We start from the raw sequence: 19,488 nt of genomic DNA, 5'->3' as shown, positions 1-19,488 counted from the left end.
TTTTGTTGACAATCAAGCTGGCACTGGGAATAAAATATTACTTTCTCCGGGGCTTGGGTCCTACAACATGGTGGATGAATTCCCACCTGCAAGAATTGAAGAGTTGATACGGCAATCAGATGCCAGTACTAGAGATATTTATATGTATATTTCTCTGCTTTCGTTAGAAATACAATTGCTTGGGTCATAAATTTTGACCGGGCCATGGAAAACCTAGTATACTGAGTTTGATCATTCAATATGAGATAAGGTTTGAGTTGTGCACTCTTGATGATTCAACAGTATTTTAAGCAAGCAACAATCTTTGCACAAGTTGGCTTGATGCTAACGGCTAACCCTTTTCACTGTAAATTGTGAAATCCGCCAAATCTGAAAGCAAACGAATCTGGTAAATGGAAAGACTGGAAATTTCAAGGCATCTCCATGTCAAGTCTTTGGTTGTAGTAGTTTCAACCGAAAGTTACTCATCTGACTAATAATTGTTTGGAGTGGCAGTGACTTCTGGGCTGAATGCTGAAAATGTAATAGCCAATAAGGTACTTGCTGTCGGGAGATATTCAGTCATTAAACAAAAATCTCAATCAATTACCTCACATCAGAGAACTAATACTTTGACGCTGTCAATACTATGTTCATGTTTAATTTAGTCATGGTGAAGTTTTGGCAATGACTAATGAACTACTACTCCTGAACGCATAACCTAAGAACCAATTTGTGGTAAAGCTTTGGAAGACTTGAAAAAAATGGTGCTTTTGAAAATTCAAATGCTATGTTTGAAACGCAAGGGAAGTTTTCATATCCAAGTTTGAGTTGGATTTTTGGCATTGACAGCTTCTTGCTTCTAGTAGTCTCTACACGAGATATCAGTGTTCTATACGAAAGGCGGTGACATCGTACAAAATCAAGACTAATAGTGACTGTTTACATAAATTTTGTGTGCAATGGGGCGTAGAAGTCCTCATATCAAAGATAAGAACAGAATAAGAGAAAATCTTTCAAAGAAGAGGGAGACCTAGACATTACAAAATAAACTCAAGCACTGCTGCATTCAAGGTCCTATTTCATAAAACGTTATTGGCAGAAGATGATGAAGAAAGTTTGTCAGCAGATAAGAAAGCAGAAATTTAAGCAAGAATGAGCGTGGCAAATGAAAGAATTGAAGAACTAGTCTGAATGCTACCATGTAAAGTGAGGAGTTGATAGAATTTGTACAAAAGTTTCGTCTGATTTCATTCTCTGAATATCACTTCAAAAACAAATGATGGATCCTGATCTGTGGCATTTTACGAACCTTCTTAAGCAAGCATAATAAAAGTCACTTCCACCACTCTCAGGTCTATGATGGACAGTGGCAGTCTAGCTCTTAAGACTACAATTGCTATCAAACAGAATTTGAGCAGTCAATTTTATTGAAGAACCAAAATTAAACTATATATATTGAAGCTTTCAGTTTGGAGTTGGGGACTTGGGATAACATTTTGTTCTCACTGCATAAGGCCACAAACTTTACAAAACAGAGAATTTGCACTTGTGAAGAACAAGGAAAGAGAAGGAAATAAATGGAAAAAAAAAAAAAAGCTATACCTTCCATGCTTGCATAGCTATAGCTAATAATTACAATTCTCTTTGCTCAGGAAAAGTTCTCTTTGTTATATCATCCTTCTTGATAGTGAAATCCCAGAGATCTCCATATTTCTCATTAAAATCCCATATGCTCATGGTATTGTAGTCATTGATTAGCTTATCACGAGCTCCCCTCTCCATGTTATATATCTGAGGCTCAAAGTGATGGGGCTGATCGGGTTTATCCATCTCAATTATACAAAATATAGCCGTAAAGACAGCAGCTCCAATGAACAAGTACTCCCCCTAAAATTCATCAAAGAAAACTTGTCAATCATTATGAACAGACTATGGTCTGTTTGCTTTCTTCTAAATCTTCACTCTGTCAACTGATTTTTTACATTTTTCTAAAGAAAATCTAAAATCTAAAGGCAGATTTGGAATTACAGGAACATTGAAAAACATTCCAGCAGCAATTGCAGGAAGGAAGAGCCATGAAATAAGCCCTGCATAATAGTTGAAGATAGTCAGTTACAAATTGTCCAAGAAAAGTATATAAAAGGAATAAGATAGGCCTTCAACTCCTGTAATTTAGTCTTTATTTAGTATGACACGAAGAATCTATGTTACCAACTTAGTTATCAAGGATCAGAGATTTGTAATTGATACCTTGGAACCCTGTAGGAGGTTCTATAGCGGCAATGTCATCTGCAATTGCTCCCCAAAATGTTCCTGAAATAAAGCTGCAATTAGAAGTAGGAACTTGATTGATAGCAATAAAACCACACCCCCATTTGTTAAAGAACAACATCAAATTTCATTCTTTAAGATACTAAACTTCACATCTGAGTGATGATATTATGAAAGGAAAGAAAAAAGAAAACACATCCAAGTACCTTTCTCATCTCCTTCAAAATATGTGTGGTGCTCATCATATTCCCCATACTTAAAATCTTCCTACAATCAGCAAACAGAAGCATTGGAATCAACCAAAATATGAACACTTATGCTAAAAATGCTCCTGACAGGTCCATGTTCAAATCTAATGAATAAAGACAATCTAATCAAATTCTTGAAAGTCTCAGGTTCATACTATCCAGAATCCCACTTTAGAAGTAAAGACGAACTGAACTTACAGGGCTGACACTGTTGGTGGCCCATCTGTCAATAGGGTCTTCATTGAGATCAGGTTCAATCTCAGACAACCCTGCAGCATTCAATCTTGTTAACAGGCTTCTACCACCATGGTTTCTAACCACCTTGAGATGAACAGAAGAAACCTCTCTTTGGTTGAAAACCTTAACTTTACTTTCAATGTTCTTAGATCTGATTTTAGGCACTGAATTCACTGAGACAACCGAGAGTGGTGCATGAACTGACATTTTTGTTCCTCTATTTTTATCTTCTTTATTAGCATTTCAGCTTCGGCATGCAACGCCCGCCTTCCTTAGTTTTAACGGATTGAACTTTCTAACCGACTGCTTGGTGTGTGCGTTGCATGAATGACCAATTACATGGAACCACGTTTTACATGCGCTCCTGGTGGGGATTACTTGGTGCAATTTGGTTGGGTTTTCACATTTGCCCTGTCTCGCAGCAAGGAAGTTTGGGTTGGTTCAATGGGCGTTAAATGAACGATGGAGAATGCCAGGCTCGTTATCCACTTTCCTGGGTCGTATTTAGGCCTAAGCTGAGCGGGGGTACTCCTGCTGGCCCCGTCACACGAATTAGCACGAGACAGGCCATTCCCGTCCCGCCCTGTCAAGGCTGGAGTGAAGAGACCTAGTATGTATGGCTAAGGGCCCATACCTGTCTCTGGGCAATATGATATTCCAATGGCAAACGACAAAGACACACGTATCCGCACAAAGGTTGCCTGATAATCATAATTTTTTATTTACAGTAATAAACAAACTTATCTTAATCATATTGTTCCAATCCTAATACAGCGGTACTATTACAAGGTTGTCCCTTGAATTGGATATTTGGCAGGGGCATCTACTCCTCTAAAAGGAAAAAAGGAAAAAAGTCAGTGTATTAGTAGAAGATATTAAAAATGTCGAAGTGGGTATCTTAAAATGAGTAGGACTTTGGCGTTGGCATCCTTCCACAGAGTCAGCACCATCTCTAATTGGTCCGTGACCTTGGCAACTTCTCCTCGATTGTCTCCTCCATTTTTTTCTGTTCAACTTCGTCGTCCCTCACTCTTTCACTTAACTCCCATTTCTCATTACACGTAAGCTCACCCCCTCTCTTTGTTTCTCTGCTTTCTCTACATTTTCATCCTGCGCCTCAGTGAAAAGAACTATTTTTTGCTGCTTTGCTGGTAAAATGTTTGATGGGTATCTTTTGTTCAGTCTCTTTGTTGATTGTTTCATATTCGTTGCGGTGATCTATTAAGTATAAATTTTAGTTTTTGTCATTACAGTTCGATTCTAAAAAGTTGCTGATCAGTTTCTTCTTCTAATCATATCTTGATTAATGGAATGGTTATAGCACCCTTAGATGGGGTAATCAGTGGAAATATCTCGAAAAGATTGATTTTGGGAATTCGGTTTTGCTTAAAAACTCTATTGTTTCGGGTCTGCAAGACCTGTGCAGTTGCGTAAGTAGTATAATTCAAACTTACTGCGAAGAATGATCGCAAAGAATGCAACTTAGTCTATGCAGAATGTCAGGAATTTTCTTTGTTCCTTTTGTATTGAATTGAATCGTTTCAGGTCTGCTAATCTATGCCTGTTTCTGAGACTGTTGATTTTGATGAACTTAGAATCTCTATCCAAAGACTACCTTAGCACTTGAGAGTTGTTTGTGATTTTAGTTTGGAGCCAACTAGATAAGTATTTGAGGCAATATCTTAGCAGAAAAGATAATGGAAAAGGAAAATATGCAATGTCAAAGTACGGCGGCTTATCTACTGTTGGTTTCAATTACCAGCCTCTATTGAATTTAAGATTATTCAAAGTTGGAATGTAAATCATATCAGTAGATACCAGTGTTTCACATCCATGATTCTTCTCCCATATTCTTTCAAAGCATTCCCCATTGCATCTTTTTCTCACTTTTCTCCTTTTCATCTATAATGCCATTCTTAAATTATCTGTTTTAACGTAGTTATTTTGTTGTTTTGCAATATTCATATGCTGTGCTTTCTGAAGCAGAGGCCTAATATGATAAAATTTCAAATTTATCACTACATCTTATTGTTTCTTTTTGGATAAGATGGTAGAGTAGAATATTGCGGGTGCTTCTTTGATGTTATATGAGTGCCACTTATTATCTGATGATGAGGTAATGGGATTTTTTTGGTAGATAGATTGTATTGATTGACAATTTTGTTGCTTTAATATGTGAAGCGCAGTCTTATTCTCAATGTTTCTGCCTAGTTTGCTGTTAGTTCTTCCTTATTGATTTTCTTTTCCATCCAACATGTAGCAAAAAACTGTCAGCTGTTTTGGCCATGGATTCTTCTAAAGCTGGTTTGGTGAAGGAATTACCAGTTGGGCTAGACGAAGCTACTGAAGAAGAATATGCTTCTCAGTCTAAATTACTTCAAGAATTTACTAGTATCTCCAGCATTGACAAGGCATGGATTTTTAAGTCTGACAGTGGTAGGATAGCTAAAGTTTCTTTATCTTTTTCTTTCTTACTACGCCTCTTTATATTTGAAAAGCAAAAAGCTATTACTGATCCTTATGCTATTTATGAAACTGTTGCTGCAGGAAAGGGCTCCCAGGCAATGTTTTCAATTAGCCAACCAAATCTTTTGGCAAACAAGAAACGAAAATTTATGCTGTCCAGTAGTATTTCAAAAGAAAGTATTAATGATGTAAACTTCCAATGGGCCCCATTTCCCATAGAGATGACAGGAGTGTCTTTATTTGTTCCCTCACCATCAGGTTCAAAGCTTCTTGTAATTCGAAATCCTGAAAATGAATCTCCCTCGCAATTTGAAATATGGAGTTCATCTCAGTTGGAGAAGGAGTTCCTGATTCCCCAGTCTGTTCATGGCTCAGTCTATGCTGATGGATGGTAAAGGACTTAATGAATCTTTCAATCATCTTTTCTCTGATGATAGGATTTGGTGCTATCATGTTAACCTTGTTATTCATCCAGAAGTAAATGATACTTAAGTAACTTAGTTGAATTTTGACCTTCAGGAATGTAAATTGCTGTAGAAACTCTATAACTGTTATTCAATAATTGTAAGAGCATCACTGATGGTTGTGGTAGGGTTTGCACCCGCAGCAGCATTGTTATCTGTAATTGTACTGGTAGCTATCATCCCTGTAAACTTAGAAAAGTTGGAACTTTTCTGGATGGTTTAGGTTTGAGGGAATCTCCTGGAACTCTGATGAATCTCTTATTGCTTATGTCGCTGAGGAGCCTTCTCCCTCCAAGCCTTCTTTTGACGATCAGGGTTACAGGAAAGGTGCTATAAAAGATAAGGAATGCTGTAGCTGGAAAGCTCAAGGAGATTGGGACGAGGAATGGGGGGAATGCTATGCAGGAAAAAGGCAGCCTGCATTATTTGTGATCAATGTTAACAGGTTTTCACATATCAGTTTCTATTTAATCAATGATATAGCATATTAGAGAGTTCTTGTGCAGTGACAGGACCCTAACTGAACTTCCGTGCATATCACAGTGGCAAGGTACAAGCTGTTAAAGGAATTGCAAAGTCTTTGAGTGTAGGCCAGGTGGTTTGGGCTCCACAAGTGGAAGGCACAGAACAATATTTGGTTTTTGTGGGTTGGTCAGCTGATCCGAGAAAGCTTGGTATAAAATACTGCTATAACAGACCCTGTGCATTATATGCTGTGAAGGCTCCACTTTATAAATCAGAAGCTGCTGAGTTTGATCTCAAGTAGTTTACTTGCTTCATTAAAAGACTTTTGGTTTCTCAAAGTTTTCTTCATTCATATATTTTCACATTGGAACTTGACTGTGCTACCTTTAATCATGATGCATAATCTTCTGGGGACAGATCAATGGAAGAATCGACAGTAGTCAACTTAACACAAAGCATTAGTAGTGCATTCTTTCCACGATTCAGGTATGCTATTCAACTTGTGCCTGAGGTGTATGGTCTCTCTTATTCCTCATTCTGAATTTAGCATCTTTTTAAATTTTGTACATTATAGCACAAGCAGAGTGCTCTTTTAAAGTCGTGGAATAATTTTCATAAAAGATTTATGTCTATGCTTAGCTGACACTGTGTAGTGGGGAAAGATTTATTTTGTTGTTGTTGTTGTATCTATGATTACTCTACTCTTTAGCATACTTGGAAACCTTCCTTTCCGTACTCTGTTTTCGTTCATCCAACTATGTCATATCTATGTTGCATTGATTAAGTTCAAATCAACTTTTTTGTAAAATATGAGTTTGTTAAATTCTTCATTGCCATCAAACTTTTAACTTATCTTCTCCTAATTGCTTGGATAGCTGTGGATCAGTACATAATTTTTGTTCCCTTGTTTTACTGGTCAATTTAGGAATGAAGAGTACTCTGTCCATCTCTTTCTCTTCTGGGTTCCATCTTTTTTTGCTATGGTGCAAATCAGACTCTGTTATATGCGGAATACTCAATTCTTGGTTTAATGTTTTTATCTGTTACTTCTCTGCAGCATATACTGTTTAAGTTGTTGATTGGAAGTCCTTGAATGGCTGTCCAAAATTGCCTACTTGGCCATGAAATTCTTCCATCAACTACTGAAATATCAATGTTTCCATTATATCCATTTAATACTGATTAATTAACTAGAACCTTTGTGTATGCAGCTGCATAAATCATTAAAAGTCCTTTTTTTGCATACAAGCTACCTCTTTGGAGCTTGCTGATTTGAATTATGTTTCTTTTCCCTCAGCCCAGATGGAAAGTTCCTCATGTTTCTGTCTGCAAAAGCCTCAGTGGATTCTGGGGCACACTCTGCAACTGATTCTCTTAAACGAATTGATTGGCCAACTGGTGGCAAGCTATGGTCATCTACAGAAATCATTGATGTGGTAAGCTCTCCATTTGTTCTCTGCTTAAGTTGAATGTGATCAGCAGCACTAATTGAGAATTTTTCATCTTAAGAAAAGAGTAAAAAGTAAAAATAAAATTAAAACAACAACGCATGCAAAACCCCCAATACCCAGCCTCATGCTTTTCAGTGGGTGCTCCTTCTTTCCTCTTTGTTTTCTGTTTGGCTGGACTTGGTTTTGCCATATTCTACTGTTTTAGAATATAACAAAACTAAATTGGGTCATTATTGTGATTTTTTTTATCAATGGAAATACTTACATGCTTGCAATCATATATTATATTTATTCTCTACTATCTTAAAATCACGTCTGACTGTTTATTCTGTTCTCATTCTATCAAATCTTTTGCAGATTCCAATTGTGAACTGTGCTGAGGATGGTCACTTACCAGGGCTTTACTGTTCAAATTTTCTTACTAAGCCATGGCTTTCTGATGGATGCACTGTGATTTTATCTTCCTACTGGCACAGCTGTCAAGTGATACTTTCTGTAAATTTGATAAGGTGACTAGTGGTGATATGTCTTTTATCATGTACATAGAATTTCATATTCTTGCTTCATTACCTGATGATGTTATTATCATATTACAGTGGCAAAGTATTACGTATCAGCCCTGCTGACTCAGATTTCTCATGGAATGTTCTTACACTAGATGGGGACAATATAATTGCTGGTAAAATGTTTTTTTTTTTCTTAATCAATGATCTCTCCCTCCTTTTTTTTTTTTTAAAAAAAGAGAAATAAACTTTGTAGTTGTTTTTTTCGTCATCTTAAAGTGTGTAGCAGTCCTATAGATGTTCCTCAAATCAAGTACGGCTGTCTTGTTGACAAAGCAACCAATAGCACTGGATGGTGTTGGTCAAATGTGTCGAGCCCCATTTTCAGATGTTCTGAGAAGGTTTATTTTGCTTGCTTTTGTTCATCTGATCTGCATTTCTTCCAGAGTTGTTATTTAAATGTTTACATATGATGCTACAGGTTATGTCTCTGCTTTCATCTCATCAGTTTAGCATTCTGCAAATTCCAGTCAAGGATGTTTCTGATTGCTTAACAAAAGGTAGCATAAACTAGTTTGGTTCAATGCCATTGATTTTTATATATCTCAACATGCTCCAATAAGTACAGCTAAGAGTAAAAGTGTTCCTTTGTTTAAATTATTTTTAAAAAAAAATAGTTTATCCTAGTGACAGTCAAAAAGGTGCTTGCGCTGATGATGGCAACTGCTGGAAAAACTTAAATGAAAACTTGAAAGCTGCTCCGAAAACCTCCCTCAACCACATTGAAATCCATAAAGAAAGAGACAAAAGCATGATTTTATGTTTGCAACATTTACACTCTGATTTTAGTTGATTAATGTACTTGTATTACTATACAGAGTAGGATGTTTTGTAAGAAAAGTGCACAAGATAAGACACCATATATTTGTGATTGATTCCTAGGCTAAACTAAATGTTTCTTTGCTATGATGTTTCATCGCCCTCTGATTAGTATTGGATCTGATGCAACTGTGGAGATTGATCTCTTTTCAGATAAAAGAATACTGCTTAGCTCTTTCTTCATTTCTAGAAACCTTAATCATAGTACTTCCAAATACCAATGTGCCAAAAAGAAAAGATTTTGATGATGTTATTTGTCCAATTGATTCAGGAGCTGCTAAACCTTTTGAGGCAATATTTGTATCTTCCAAGAAAAATGATGAAACTGATCCACTAATAGTGTTGCTTCATGGGGGCCCACATTCTGTCTCCTTGTCAAGCTTCTCAAAGTCATTAGCATTTCTCTTTTCTATTGGTTACAGCTTATTAATTGTAAATTATAGGTGAGTGAAAATATATCATAACTTCTTCAGAAAAGGTTTAACTGAGATCGGAATTCCATTTGTTATCTTTGAGTATTTGATTAAAGCTAACTCTCATCTTTTCTTGCCAGTTCATTTTCACTATGCTTGCTTAAATTTTCCTTCTATAATATGCTTTGATATCATATTTGGTACATTATTAAGGTGAGAGTGCTGTGCTGATATCTTTTAGTACAACACATCATGAAATTGCTGGCACTAAATAGCTCTGCAGATCCTCTGTGATCTCTGCTTTCACATACTTAAGAATTTTAGAAATCAGCTTTTATGATTTTATCAACATCAAATGGCTGGCATAACCTTTATCTTCACCTAATGTGCTAATTTATATCAGAGGTTCACTGGGATTTGGTGAGGAAGCATTGCAATCACTTCCTGGGAAAATTGGGTCTCAGGTGCTTATTCTTGATCAGTTCTATGACATATTCAGGCGATTAACTTATCTTGGTTGAGAGTAATTAAAGTGTTATGTGAATTTCAAACCCTCACTCCTTGACTCATGTGCAGGATGTCAATGATGTGCTTACAGCCATAGATTATGTCATTGAGAAAGGACTTGCCAACCCATCTAAAATAACTGTTCTTGGTGGTTCTCATGGTGGCTTTCTGACCACTCACTTGATTGGCCAGGTAGAGCTCTCTCTTAAAGTAACGTAAAGGTGTTCTAGTGACCAACAAATGTCCTTTAGCAGGGAACTTTTATGTTTTTGCTATTACATATATGTCTCCACAATTGGGAAGTGGCTTAAGAATTGGACCAATTACTTACTTTCTGCAGGCACCAGATAAGTTTGTTGCAGTCGCTGTGAGGAATCCAGTTTGTAATCTTTCATCAATGGTTGGTATAACAGATATCCCTGATTGGTGTTATGTTGAATCCTATGGAAGCAATGGAAAAAGTATCTACACCGAAGCACCTTCAGCTGAGCACCTGACTCACCTTTACAACAAGTCGCCTATATCACATATCTCAAAGGTACATTAAATAAAGGCTAGTTTTCTTCTATGATGCCTATGGCAGTGGTGCCTATCAAACTAAGTAGCATGGCATGCTTTGCCTTTGGTTCAAGCTTATCATCATTTGAAGCAAAATTAGATATTGTAAATGTTTACAGAATCAACAAATTCGCTGTGTATATTGGTAGGAACATGAAGGAGTGAGGGTTATTTAGGCTGTAGTAGCGTATGCATGGTATTCTAGCATTTGCATTGATTTCTCTTCGAAAAGGTATAATTTGAACTAAGTGCATCAAGTAAGCACCATAATGTGATGGTATAAAGTCATTTTCTTCTTGTCTTTGCAGGTTAAAGCTCCAACCCTCTTTCTTTTAGGTGCTCAGGATCTTCGTGTCCCAGTTTCCAATGGATTGCAAGTAAGATTACCATTCCTTTCTTTAGCATGAACTATGATGAATATTTAATTTTATTTTTTAATGTGGATACTGGATATCCATGCTGCTGTAGGAGCTTGAGTTATCAGTTATCACACCTAATAGTAAAGGGGGATAAAGTTGAAGTTTTCTGGAATATGATTCTCTCATCCGCATGCACACATTCTTTTTCTGATTTAAAAGTTGGTGTGATGTGCCCACATATGATATTGACCTATGTAACTTGCAGTATGCACGGGCATTAAAAGAGAGAGGAGTTGAGACCAAAGTTATCGTGTTTCCCAGTGACATTCATGCAATTGAGAGGTAATCACATGCCCTAAAGAAACTTACGATTTTGCTAAATTTAATCACAAGGAAAATCTAAAGGTGATATCATACTGTTGACATCTGATACATACTCTTTCTCTGCAGACCACAATCTGACTTCGAAAGCTCTCTTAATATTGGTGTGTGGTTCAAGAAGTATTGCAAATGAACAAGTTTATGTGTTGTGTCACAGCTGTTGTATGGTCTGAATCTTAAGTCCTTGATCTTTAGTCCATAGTTACTTGGGGATCATGCCCTTTGGTAATCAAGAAATTAATCATCACAATCTTATTTAAGATGGCTAGTCCGTACAAGACATTCAATAATGTAATGATTCTTGTTTTTAGGTGTGCCCTCATTTTCAGCATACAGAAACACCTGTGGAATTTTCGTATAATATAATCATGTTCACTTCTTTTTGTGGATTCCTTCTAAGGCTTTATATTCTGTTTGTTATTGTTTTCTGTAAGATGAATAGAATACTTGCCATGACCTCGGCCGGTGTGAAGCGGGGCCGACTGAAATCTACCATATCCACTAGAGAAGCTCACTTAGACCGGACTGTAACAAACTTCTAAATAAGGCATAAAAAGGAATCGTTTTGCATTGAATGTTAAAGACATTCTTATGCTTTGACTATATGAAGTTTAATAGAATCTTTTACCTAATCACCTCTGGAAAAAAGAGTGTTGGATGCATTAGTAATTCAGTAGCCTGACAGGGCACCTGTTAAAAATGAAATCTTACTAAAATTGTTGCTAATAAAGCTTTTGATATTAATTTTAATTTAAAATTTTACCCCATTAGAAGTTAAAGGGCACACATCCATTAATACGAGGAACTTTTTTAAGTTCAAGCAACATGGTAAGTGGAAATCTGGATAGAAATCTTGGGTCTGGAACTTTATTATTAGTTCTCTGTTCTGCCATATAAGGGAAGACGTCTGAGTTCTGAAATTTTCTATCACTTGGTTATAAGTTACAGGGCATTTTTTCTTTGAGGATAAAAAGGGGAAAAGACAGAAAGAAAAGAAAAAGTTCTGAGTTCTGTCTGTCCAAAGTCCACCGTGTAGATAGTTCATAAGCAGTAAGTAATTGCCAAAGATATGCATATGCTGCACCAATTTGGATATCTTCCGACACCAAAACCTTGAACTGAAAAACCCTTTAGCATCAAAACCCGTTACCCAGAAAAACTTGTTACCACTATAATTCTCAGTTCTTACATCACTTCAATTTTTACAAAAAACCTTTTTTGTCTGAGCAAAAATAGCAATGTTTGCAAAACTCCAGCTAGACACCAGTTGCTTCAACATTTTGTGCTTCACAAAAACTTCAGCACCCAACATTTCAGGAGTTTCAGTTTCAGTTTCTCCACTGGAAAAACTCGAACCCATCAACAGAAACAAGCAACACGGACTTCTCGAGACTCCCAATGGTGGAGGAACCAAGGAATTCAATGGAGTTCGAAAACAAACTCTCGATAATCAACCTGAGCCAAGTGATCAGACTTTGGAGAAAACCCAAGATAGAGAAAGGAGAGAAAAAACGAGGCAGAATTTCAAATTTGTAAATAAAGGAGGTAAATTTGGTGGATTTGATGGGACAATTTTGGTGGAGAAAATGCAGGCCAAATGTTCGACGAAATGGGTTTCCTATGGAGGTTGTATTCCAGGGATTTTGGGAGCTTTGGATAACGTTAAGGATTTGGATGAGGCATTAAAGCCATGGGCTGAAAAGTTAAGTAACAAAGAAAGGAGTATAATTTTAAAGGAGCAATCAAGCTGGGAACGGGCTTTAGAGATTTTTGAGTGGTTTAAGAGAAAACAGTGTTACGAGTTGAATGTAATTCATTACAATATTATGTTTAGAATTCTTGGGAAAGCTCATAAATGGGGTTATGTTGAAAGGTTATGGAACGAGATGACTTTGAGAAGGATCAAACCTATTAATTCTACTTATGGTACTTTGATTGATGTTTATAATAAAGGGGGTATGAAGCAACAGGCTCTTTGTTGGCTTGGAAAGATGAATAAGCAAGGGATGGAGCCTGATGAGGTGACTATGGGAATCGTTGTGCATTTGTATAAGAAAGCGGGTGAGTTTCAGAGTGCAGAGGAGTTTTTCAAGAAGTGGTCATTGAATGGATCTTTGAAGCATGATGGAAGTGAAACATTCAGTGCAGTGGGAAGTGATTTACATTTAAGCTCATATACATATAACACTTTGATAGATACATATGGAAAGGCGGGGCAGCTTCGGGAGGCTTCTGAAACATTTGAAATGATGCTTAGAGAAGGGATTGTTCCAACTACTGTTACTTTTAATACAATGATTCACATTTGTGGTAACCATGGAAAGTTAGAAGAAGTGGCTTCACTTATGAAGAAGATGGAGGAGGTTCAGTGCCTACCTGACACAAGAACATATAATATTCTCATCTCCCTCCATGCTAAGCATGATGATATAAAGATGGCAGCAGGCTATTTTGCAAAGATGAAGGAGGCCTGCCTTGAACCAGATCTTGTGAGTTATCGCACCCTCTTGTATGCATACTCAATAAGGCAAATGGTCAGTGAAGCTGAAGACCTCATAAATGAGATGGATGAACAACTTCTCGAAATTGATGAATATACGCAATCTGCTCTGACCAGAATGTACATAGAAGCTGGGATGCTTGAGAAGTCGTGGTTATGGTTCAGGAGGTTTCACCTTGCAGGGAATATAAGTTCAGAGGGCTACTCTGCAAACATTGATGCATTTGGGGAGCGGGGATATGTTTTTGAAGCTGAAAAAGTTTTTGTCTGTTGCCAAGAAAGGAAGAAGCTTACGGTCCTTGAGTTTAATGTAATGATAAAAGCTTATGGGATAGGGAAGAGTTATGAAAAAGCATGTTGGTTATTTGATAGCATGCAGGGTCATGGTGTAGTTCCAGATAAATGCAGTTATAATTCTCTCATACAGATTTTGGCTAGTGCAGACTTACCACATGTGGCAAAATGCTACCTGAAGAAGATGCAGGAAGCAGGATTTATAAGTGATTGCATCCCTTATTGTGCTGTGATCTCAAGCTTTGTAAAATTAGGAGAACTGGAAATGGCTGAAGGGCTGTATGGTGAGATGATTCAGCACAAGGTGGAGCCTGATGTTGTTGTCTATGGTGTACTGATAAATGCTTTTGCTGATCTTGGAAGTGTTAAAGAAGCTACCAGTTATGTTAATGCAATGAAAAGTGCTGGATTGCCTGGAAATGCTGTTATATACAACTCATTGATTAAGCTTTATACAAAAGTTGGTTACTTGAAGGAAGCACAAGAGGTTTACGAACTACTTCAGTTGTCAGGATTCCACCCCGATGTGTATTCTTCAAATTGTATGATTGACCTCTACAGCAAGCGCTCAATGGTTAGTCAAGCAGAAGCAATTTTCAAGAACTTAAAGCAAAAGGGAGATGCAAATGAATTTACATATGCCATGATGCTGTGTATGTATAAAAGAAATGGGAGGTTTGAGGAAGCCACTCATATAGCAAAACAGATGAGAGACCTGGGACTTCTAACTGATTTGTTGAGTTATAATAATGTGCTTGGGCTGTATGCCATGGATGGGAGATTCAGGGAGGCAGTTAGAACTTTTAAGGAAATGATGAGTGCTTGCATTCAACCTGATGATAGTACATTCAAATCACTTGGATTTGTTCTTGTGAAATGTGGAGTTCCAAAGCGGGCTGTTAACAGGCTACAAGTAGCAAGGAAGAAGGATGCTCAGAGTGGCTTGCTAGCATGGATGTCCACCTTTTCCTCAGTAGTTGGATTGGATGAAGACGATGATGACAATGATGCTGACAATGATGCTTAGGCTTTCTCTTGCAACCCACTTTTTGGGTTTGAGTTCATTGTCGGAACATTGAAGCCTAGAGATGAACTGATAGACAAAACTTTAATCAAAAGCCTCACAAATGTATAGCTGGGAGGCACTGTTAAATTTAATGTCCATGACAGTGTGTTTAGCTTTTGTATTTTGTATATTTAGTAGAGGAAAAGTTCTAGAACTTAGGCTGATGCTGGAAGAGCAAATAGTGTTCCTTTATATACAGCACCTTGTTTTCTGCTGGAATTTTAATTGAGCATTATGTAAATTAAGTTGTGTTATTAGTAGGAATGAAAGAATTAAAAAGTCCTCTAGTTTGGCTGATCTATTGGTTGTTTGCAAACACATCTCATCCATATGCGTGGAATTTGTTAACTTCTCAATGTTTCACGAGTTCCATAGGCAGCTCTTTGGTTCAAACAGGTTTGTAAATTGATTTACAGAGGTTTCAATGACATGAAAATTTCAACTTGAAATTGTTCTATGTTGCTGTTTGACATGCAGCACCTTAGCACATTTCTCGGTGCTGTAGCATCCACATCTGCGCATGACTTTCCAGGAATAACAAGGAGCATGTTCTTTTTCTTACATGAACAACTAGATGATATGTTTTGTCCCTGGACTGTAATTTGACCCATCTGATCTCTCCTTTGTCTCTTATTACCCTAGATCTATGCACTGAATCACAACTGTAAGCAGAGATCTCACAAACTCTGCACTCAGAAGAACAGGATCTAGCTTTAAAAACTCTCATAGCTTATTTTATTCTTGTGTCATTGTATGGCATCGATTTTTTCCTGCGTGTGAACGATATTGGCAATCAACATCACTTTTTCATCAAATTTTGTTATTTCAACTTTTTCCTGTTTTTGGAAATGATATCAATCTTAGAAACACAGGCTCCCCTCCACAACAGTCAATTCTACATAAAATTCTGAGAATATATGAAAATGGCCAAGAAATTAACGAAAAGAAACTTTTATCCAGCTGCTAAAATCAACCTCTAATATCACTAATAATTTTCATTATTTACATCAATTCAGATCAGAGAAACCCCAATAACACTTAACGATAAACCAAAAATGAAAAAGAAGGAAAAAATTTCCATCTACATTAGTATTACAAACAAAACCATCAACCTACAACATCATTGTCCCAAGAAACAAAAATGTCTCCAAGACCGGCTTCCAAATCTACCCACTGCCCTTCCTCAAACTCCAGCCACCCTTCTACCACCTTCGCCTCCACCAGAACAAACGACTCTGCAATCTCCACCATCTCCACCACCAACACCACCCTTCCTTTCCCCAACCCCACAACCCCTCTTTTCCCTCTCTCTACCCTATACCCCAATCTCTCCCCTACCTCCCTGACCCTCTCCACTACCCCATCCAGCGACTCAATCGAAGTTGTGTACCTCTTTTCCTTCCTCTTATTATTCCCTCCTTCAAAAAGCCCTGACAAATCCAACCCTGAAGACAGAGATATTATATCAAAAGCATTAACTCCATTAGAAACCATGTCATGTTTTAACTTCCTGTCGTGTAACAAACTTTCTTGTTGGTTGTTCGATGACGTAAATGCCGTTAAAGTTTTCTTAAACCATGAAGTTTCCATTAACTTTTCTATGCCCATTCTCGAGTCAGGATTCGGGTCTAAAAGCTGCCATATTATAGCTTTTGCTTGCTTTGATATCCAGGATGGGAACTGATACTCCCTGCGATGAATCTTTTTATACATAGCCACCAAGTTACTATCATCGAAGGGTAAATAACCCGCCAGCAAAACATATAAAATGACCCCACAAGACCAAGCATCCGCCTTGGGACCATCGTATCCTTTCCTCCGAACCACCTCCGGAGCTGTATACGCCGGCGTTCCACAAGCTGTATGTAGAAGCCCGTTGTTTAGCTGTTCAGGGAGAGCTGAGAGACCAAAGTCTGAAACTTTGAGGTTACCATTTTGGTCTAGTAAAAGGTTTTGTGGCTTTACATCACGGTGGGCGACACCGTTTTCGTGGCAGAAATGGAGGGCGGAGACCAGTTGGGAAAAGTACCTACGTGCGGCTGGTTCAGCTAAGCGGCCACGGCGTAACACTTTGGCGAAAAGTTCACCTCCTGAGGCTAGTTCCATGACGAGGTAGATCTTGGTCTTTGAAGCCATGACTTCGTGGATTTTAAGAATGTTGGGGTGTTGTTGGAGACGGCACATAGCTGCAACTTCCCGGATAATTCTTGGTTCCATGGCAGCGTCAACTGTTTTCGTCTTGTCTATAATCTTAATCGCCACAACGTTGTTGCTGTCCTCGAGTGATGTTGCCTCGTGAACTTTTGCAAAGCTTCCACGGCCCAACAAGCGACCCAATTGGTACTTACCTAAGAGTATGGTGGTGGGTGTTTTTGTACGGATGAGCGTTAATGGTGGTGCTTGTTGTGGCGGCGGCGGAGACTGTGCTGGTGGTGGGGGCGGCGGTGGAGCCCCAGATGGCATGGTTTACAGTGATGGAAAATGGTGGGTGGGTGGTGGGGAAATGAGAGGCTGAAGCAAAAATAGAGACTGCCACAACAAAGTATGCTTGGGAAGGTGAGTTTGGTTATATAGTGGGGGAAAGAGAGTTTGGTTTGGTTGGCTTCCCACTGTCAAAGACTCAGGTCAGGCTGGGCCTTTCCCCTTTTTTTAGATTTCCTTAACTGCCCTTTAGGCTTTGCGTATTTGTTGCTTCTTAATTTGGACTTCAATTTTTTCATTTATTTTAGGTGGTTTTTTTTGTGAATAATTATTAGGTAGCAAATTCCTTTTAACTTGGTTTTCCCTTAATAAATCTCCAACGGTTGTATGGAATACGTTTCTTCTTTTACTTTTTTTGGAAAATTCTTAATATCTTATTTAGGTACATAATCCTACCTGAATTCATTGTTTGGATGATTTATTTTTATGAAATAATTACTTGTTATAGCTATATTTAATTATTTTAATAATCTCACATTCATCTTAGAATATATTAATATAGCATATATTTATCTAAATAAATACTAAAATTCTAAATATACCGTCGGCAAGGTGAGGCAACCTAAACATGTTCTTGCCCCTGTGGATGTGACTTTTCCCTAACGTGGTTAACAACAATGCATGCCTTCAAAAATATCTTTCAATGATCGAATTTCAGAATTATATTGAGGTTTATATTTTATACACCGAGAGAGGATTATTTCTTGTTATAGAATGCGATAGGTAATAGCCAAGTTAATTAATTTATATATGTAAAAGATTTTATTCCGGCTGTGGTGGGATGATTCTGTCTATTTGCTTAAGCTTGCTTTTGTTCTGTGATGAGGAACTTTGTGTGATTGCCTTCAGCTATTGTTTGATCTCATTATAATTGGATTGATTTCGTTTTATTTTTATATATACAAATTAAATAAATGAAATTTTATGTCTTTTCTTATGCAGACTTACACCACTACCATTTTACAAAATAAATTTTATAAATCTTTTTTTAATGAAAGTTTCATATGTATATTTTAAATATATATATATATATGTATATACATGTAAAAGAAAATTTTAAAGACGTAAGAAATTTCTTTAATTAAATGATATACAAACATTACGTGTTAAATCCAATTAGATGCATGCTTAATTAAATTGAATTAAATCAATTTCGAGTTATAATTATGAGAGGAGATATTTTGATAAAGGGATGTGGGTTATTTTGGGACGTACAATACCAAGACAAAAAGATTGATGAGATGGAATAAAAATTATTGATCATACACTTTCTAATCTCACGGCCTAAACCATCTCTAATTTGCTCTCAAAGTGGCGTCAAAGATGAAACAAAGCAATATGGAAAAGCCAATTGATATTACAACAGACTGCTAATGAAAAGTACTTCCACTAACAATTAAGACCATGATGCCAAAGTCACACCATAGAAATTAATATTAAAGAATACCCCCTACGCTTTAGAAAATGAAATGGGAACGAATCACCATTAGCCCACCTTCAAACTTTTAGCATTTCCTTTATTATTATTTTTGGCTCTAATCTCTTCCCAAGGAGGCTTTTCTATGGAAAACGGGGTGACAAACTGGCATATGCGAAGCATCTGTTTACCTTAATCAAATTGGTGTATTAACTGGCCATCACTAATCCCTTCTGTTTTTTTCTCTTTGACAAGATATTTTCTAAGGTCCATTTTCTTTTGCAAGTTGGGACTACTGCTAGTCAAAATTCATCAGCTCCTGTTGAAAATATCATTATATATCACCCATTTTTTGCAGTTTCCTTGTAACATCGTATCTTCTTTCTTAGAATCATCGCCTCACGGGATGCAGACTGTGAACAGCTAGCAGCTTAACAGCTTGCCCTTGCATGCTTCTGCATGATCATCCAGAACAAAGTAACGAGTGACATTTCACGTTCCATATAAAACTCCCTCGAATCTTTTAATTTATGTATAGATGATCTA

The 19,488-nt window shown here is 37.2% G+C and overlaps 4 protein-coding genes across 5 annotated transcripts; 2 read left to right on the top strand and 2 right to left on the bottom strand.

Moving 5' to 3' along the window:
- Positions 1–1,306: 1,306 nt before the first annotated feature.
- Positions 1,307–2,997, bottom strand: PNSB5 (NAD(P)H dehydrogenase 18). Its single transcript, XM_021435846.2, has 5 exons — positions 2,700–2,997; positions 2,460–2,520; positions 2,233–2,295; positions 2,011–2,069; positions 1,307–1,869 (listed from the first exon to the last, which is right to left on the bottom strand). Exons 1-5 carry the CDS (start codon positions 2,943–2,945, stop codon positions 1,615–1,617), a joined length of 684 nt encoding a protein of 227 aa, XP_021291521.1. The 5' UTR covers positions 2,946–2,997; the 3' UTR covers positions 1,307–1,614.
- A 606-nt stretch (positions 2,998–3,603) lies between these two features.
- On the top strand, positions 3,604–11,575 carry AARE (acylaminoacyl-peptidase-like protein). Of its 2 annotated transcripts, none has more exons than XM_021436049.1 (18): positions 3,604–3,799; positions 4,999–5,174; positions 5,286–5,595; positions 5,892–6,113; positions 6,212–6,430; positions 6,551–6,619; positions 7,431–7,569; positions 7,942–8,093; positions 8,181–8,263; positions 8,367–8,488; positions 8,569–8,647; positions 9,238–9,409; positions 9,783–9,843; positions 9,956–10,078; positions 10,227–10,424; positions 10,753–10,821; positions 11,069–11,145; positions 11,254–11,575. In XM_021436049.1, the coding sequence occupies exons 1-18, from the start codon at positions 3,642–3,644 to the stop codon at positions 11,315–11,317; spliced, it is 2,493 nt and encodes an 830-aa protein (XP_021291724.1). In that variant the 5' UTR covers positions 3,604–3,641; the 3' UTR covers positions 11,318–11,575. The 2 variants fall into 2 exon arrangements, with proteins under 2 accessions (XP_021291724.1, XP_021291725.1); XM_021436050.1 differs by having other exon boundaries at positions 3,763–3,889.
- Positions 11,576–11,993: 418 nt separating this feature from the next.
- On the top strand, positions 11,994–15,338 carry LOC110421574 (Tetratricopeptide repeat (TPR)-like superfamily protein). The gene is made up of 2 exons (XM_021435182.2): positions 11,994–12,012; positions 12,127–15,338. Exon 2 carries the CDS (start codon positions 12,423–12,425, stop codon positions 15,003–15,005), a length of 2,583 nt encoding a protein of 860 aa, XP_021290857.1. The 5' UTR covers positions 11,994–12,012; positions 12,127–12,422; the 3' UTR covers positions 15,006–15,338.
- A 675-nt stretch (positions 15,339–16,013) lies between these two features.
- LOC110421667 (CBL-interacting serine/threonine-protein kinase 7-like) lies at positions 16,014–17,574 on the bottom strand. The gene has a single exon (XM_021435309.1). The coding sequence runs from the start codon at positions 17,505–17,507 to the stop codon at positions 16,152–16,154; it is 1,356 nt and encodes a 451-aa protein (XP_021290984.1). The 5' UTR covers positions 17,508–17,574; the 3' UTR covers positions 16,014–16,151.
- Positions 17,575–19,488: the final 1,914 nt, after the last annotated feature.

This window comes from Theobroma umbraticum, unplaced genomic scaffold, assembly GCF_002168275.2.
Source record: "Theobroma umbraticum cultivar Fairchild unplaced genomic scaffold, ASM216827v3 scaffold_130.0, whole genome shotgun sequence".
NCBI lineage: Eukaryota > Viridiplantae > Streptophyta > Magnoliopsida > Malvales > Malvaceae > Theobroma > Theobroma umbraticum.
Note: the sequence above shows the minus strand (reverse complement) of the source record. Positions and strands in the feature narration are given on the sequence as shown.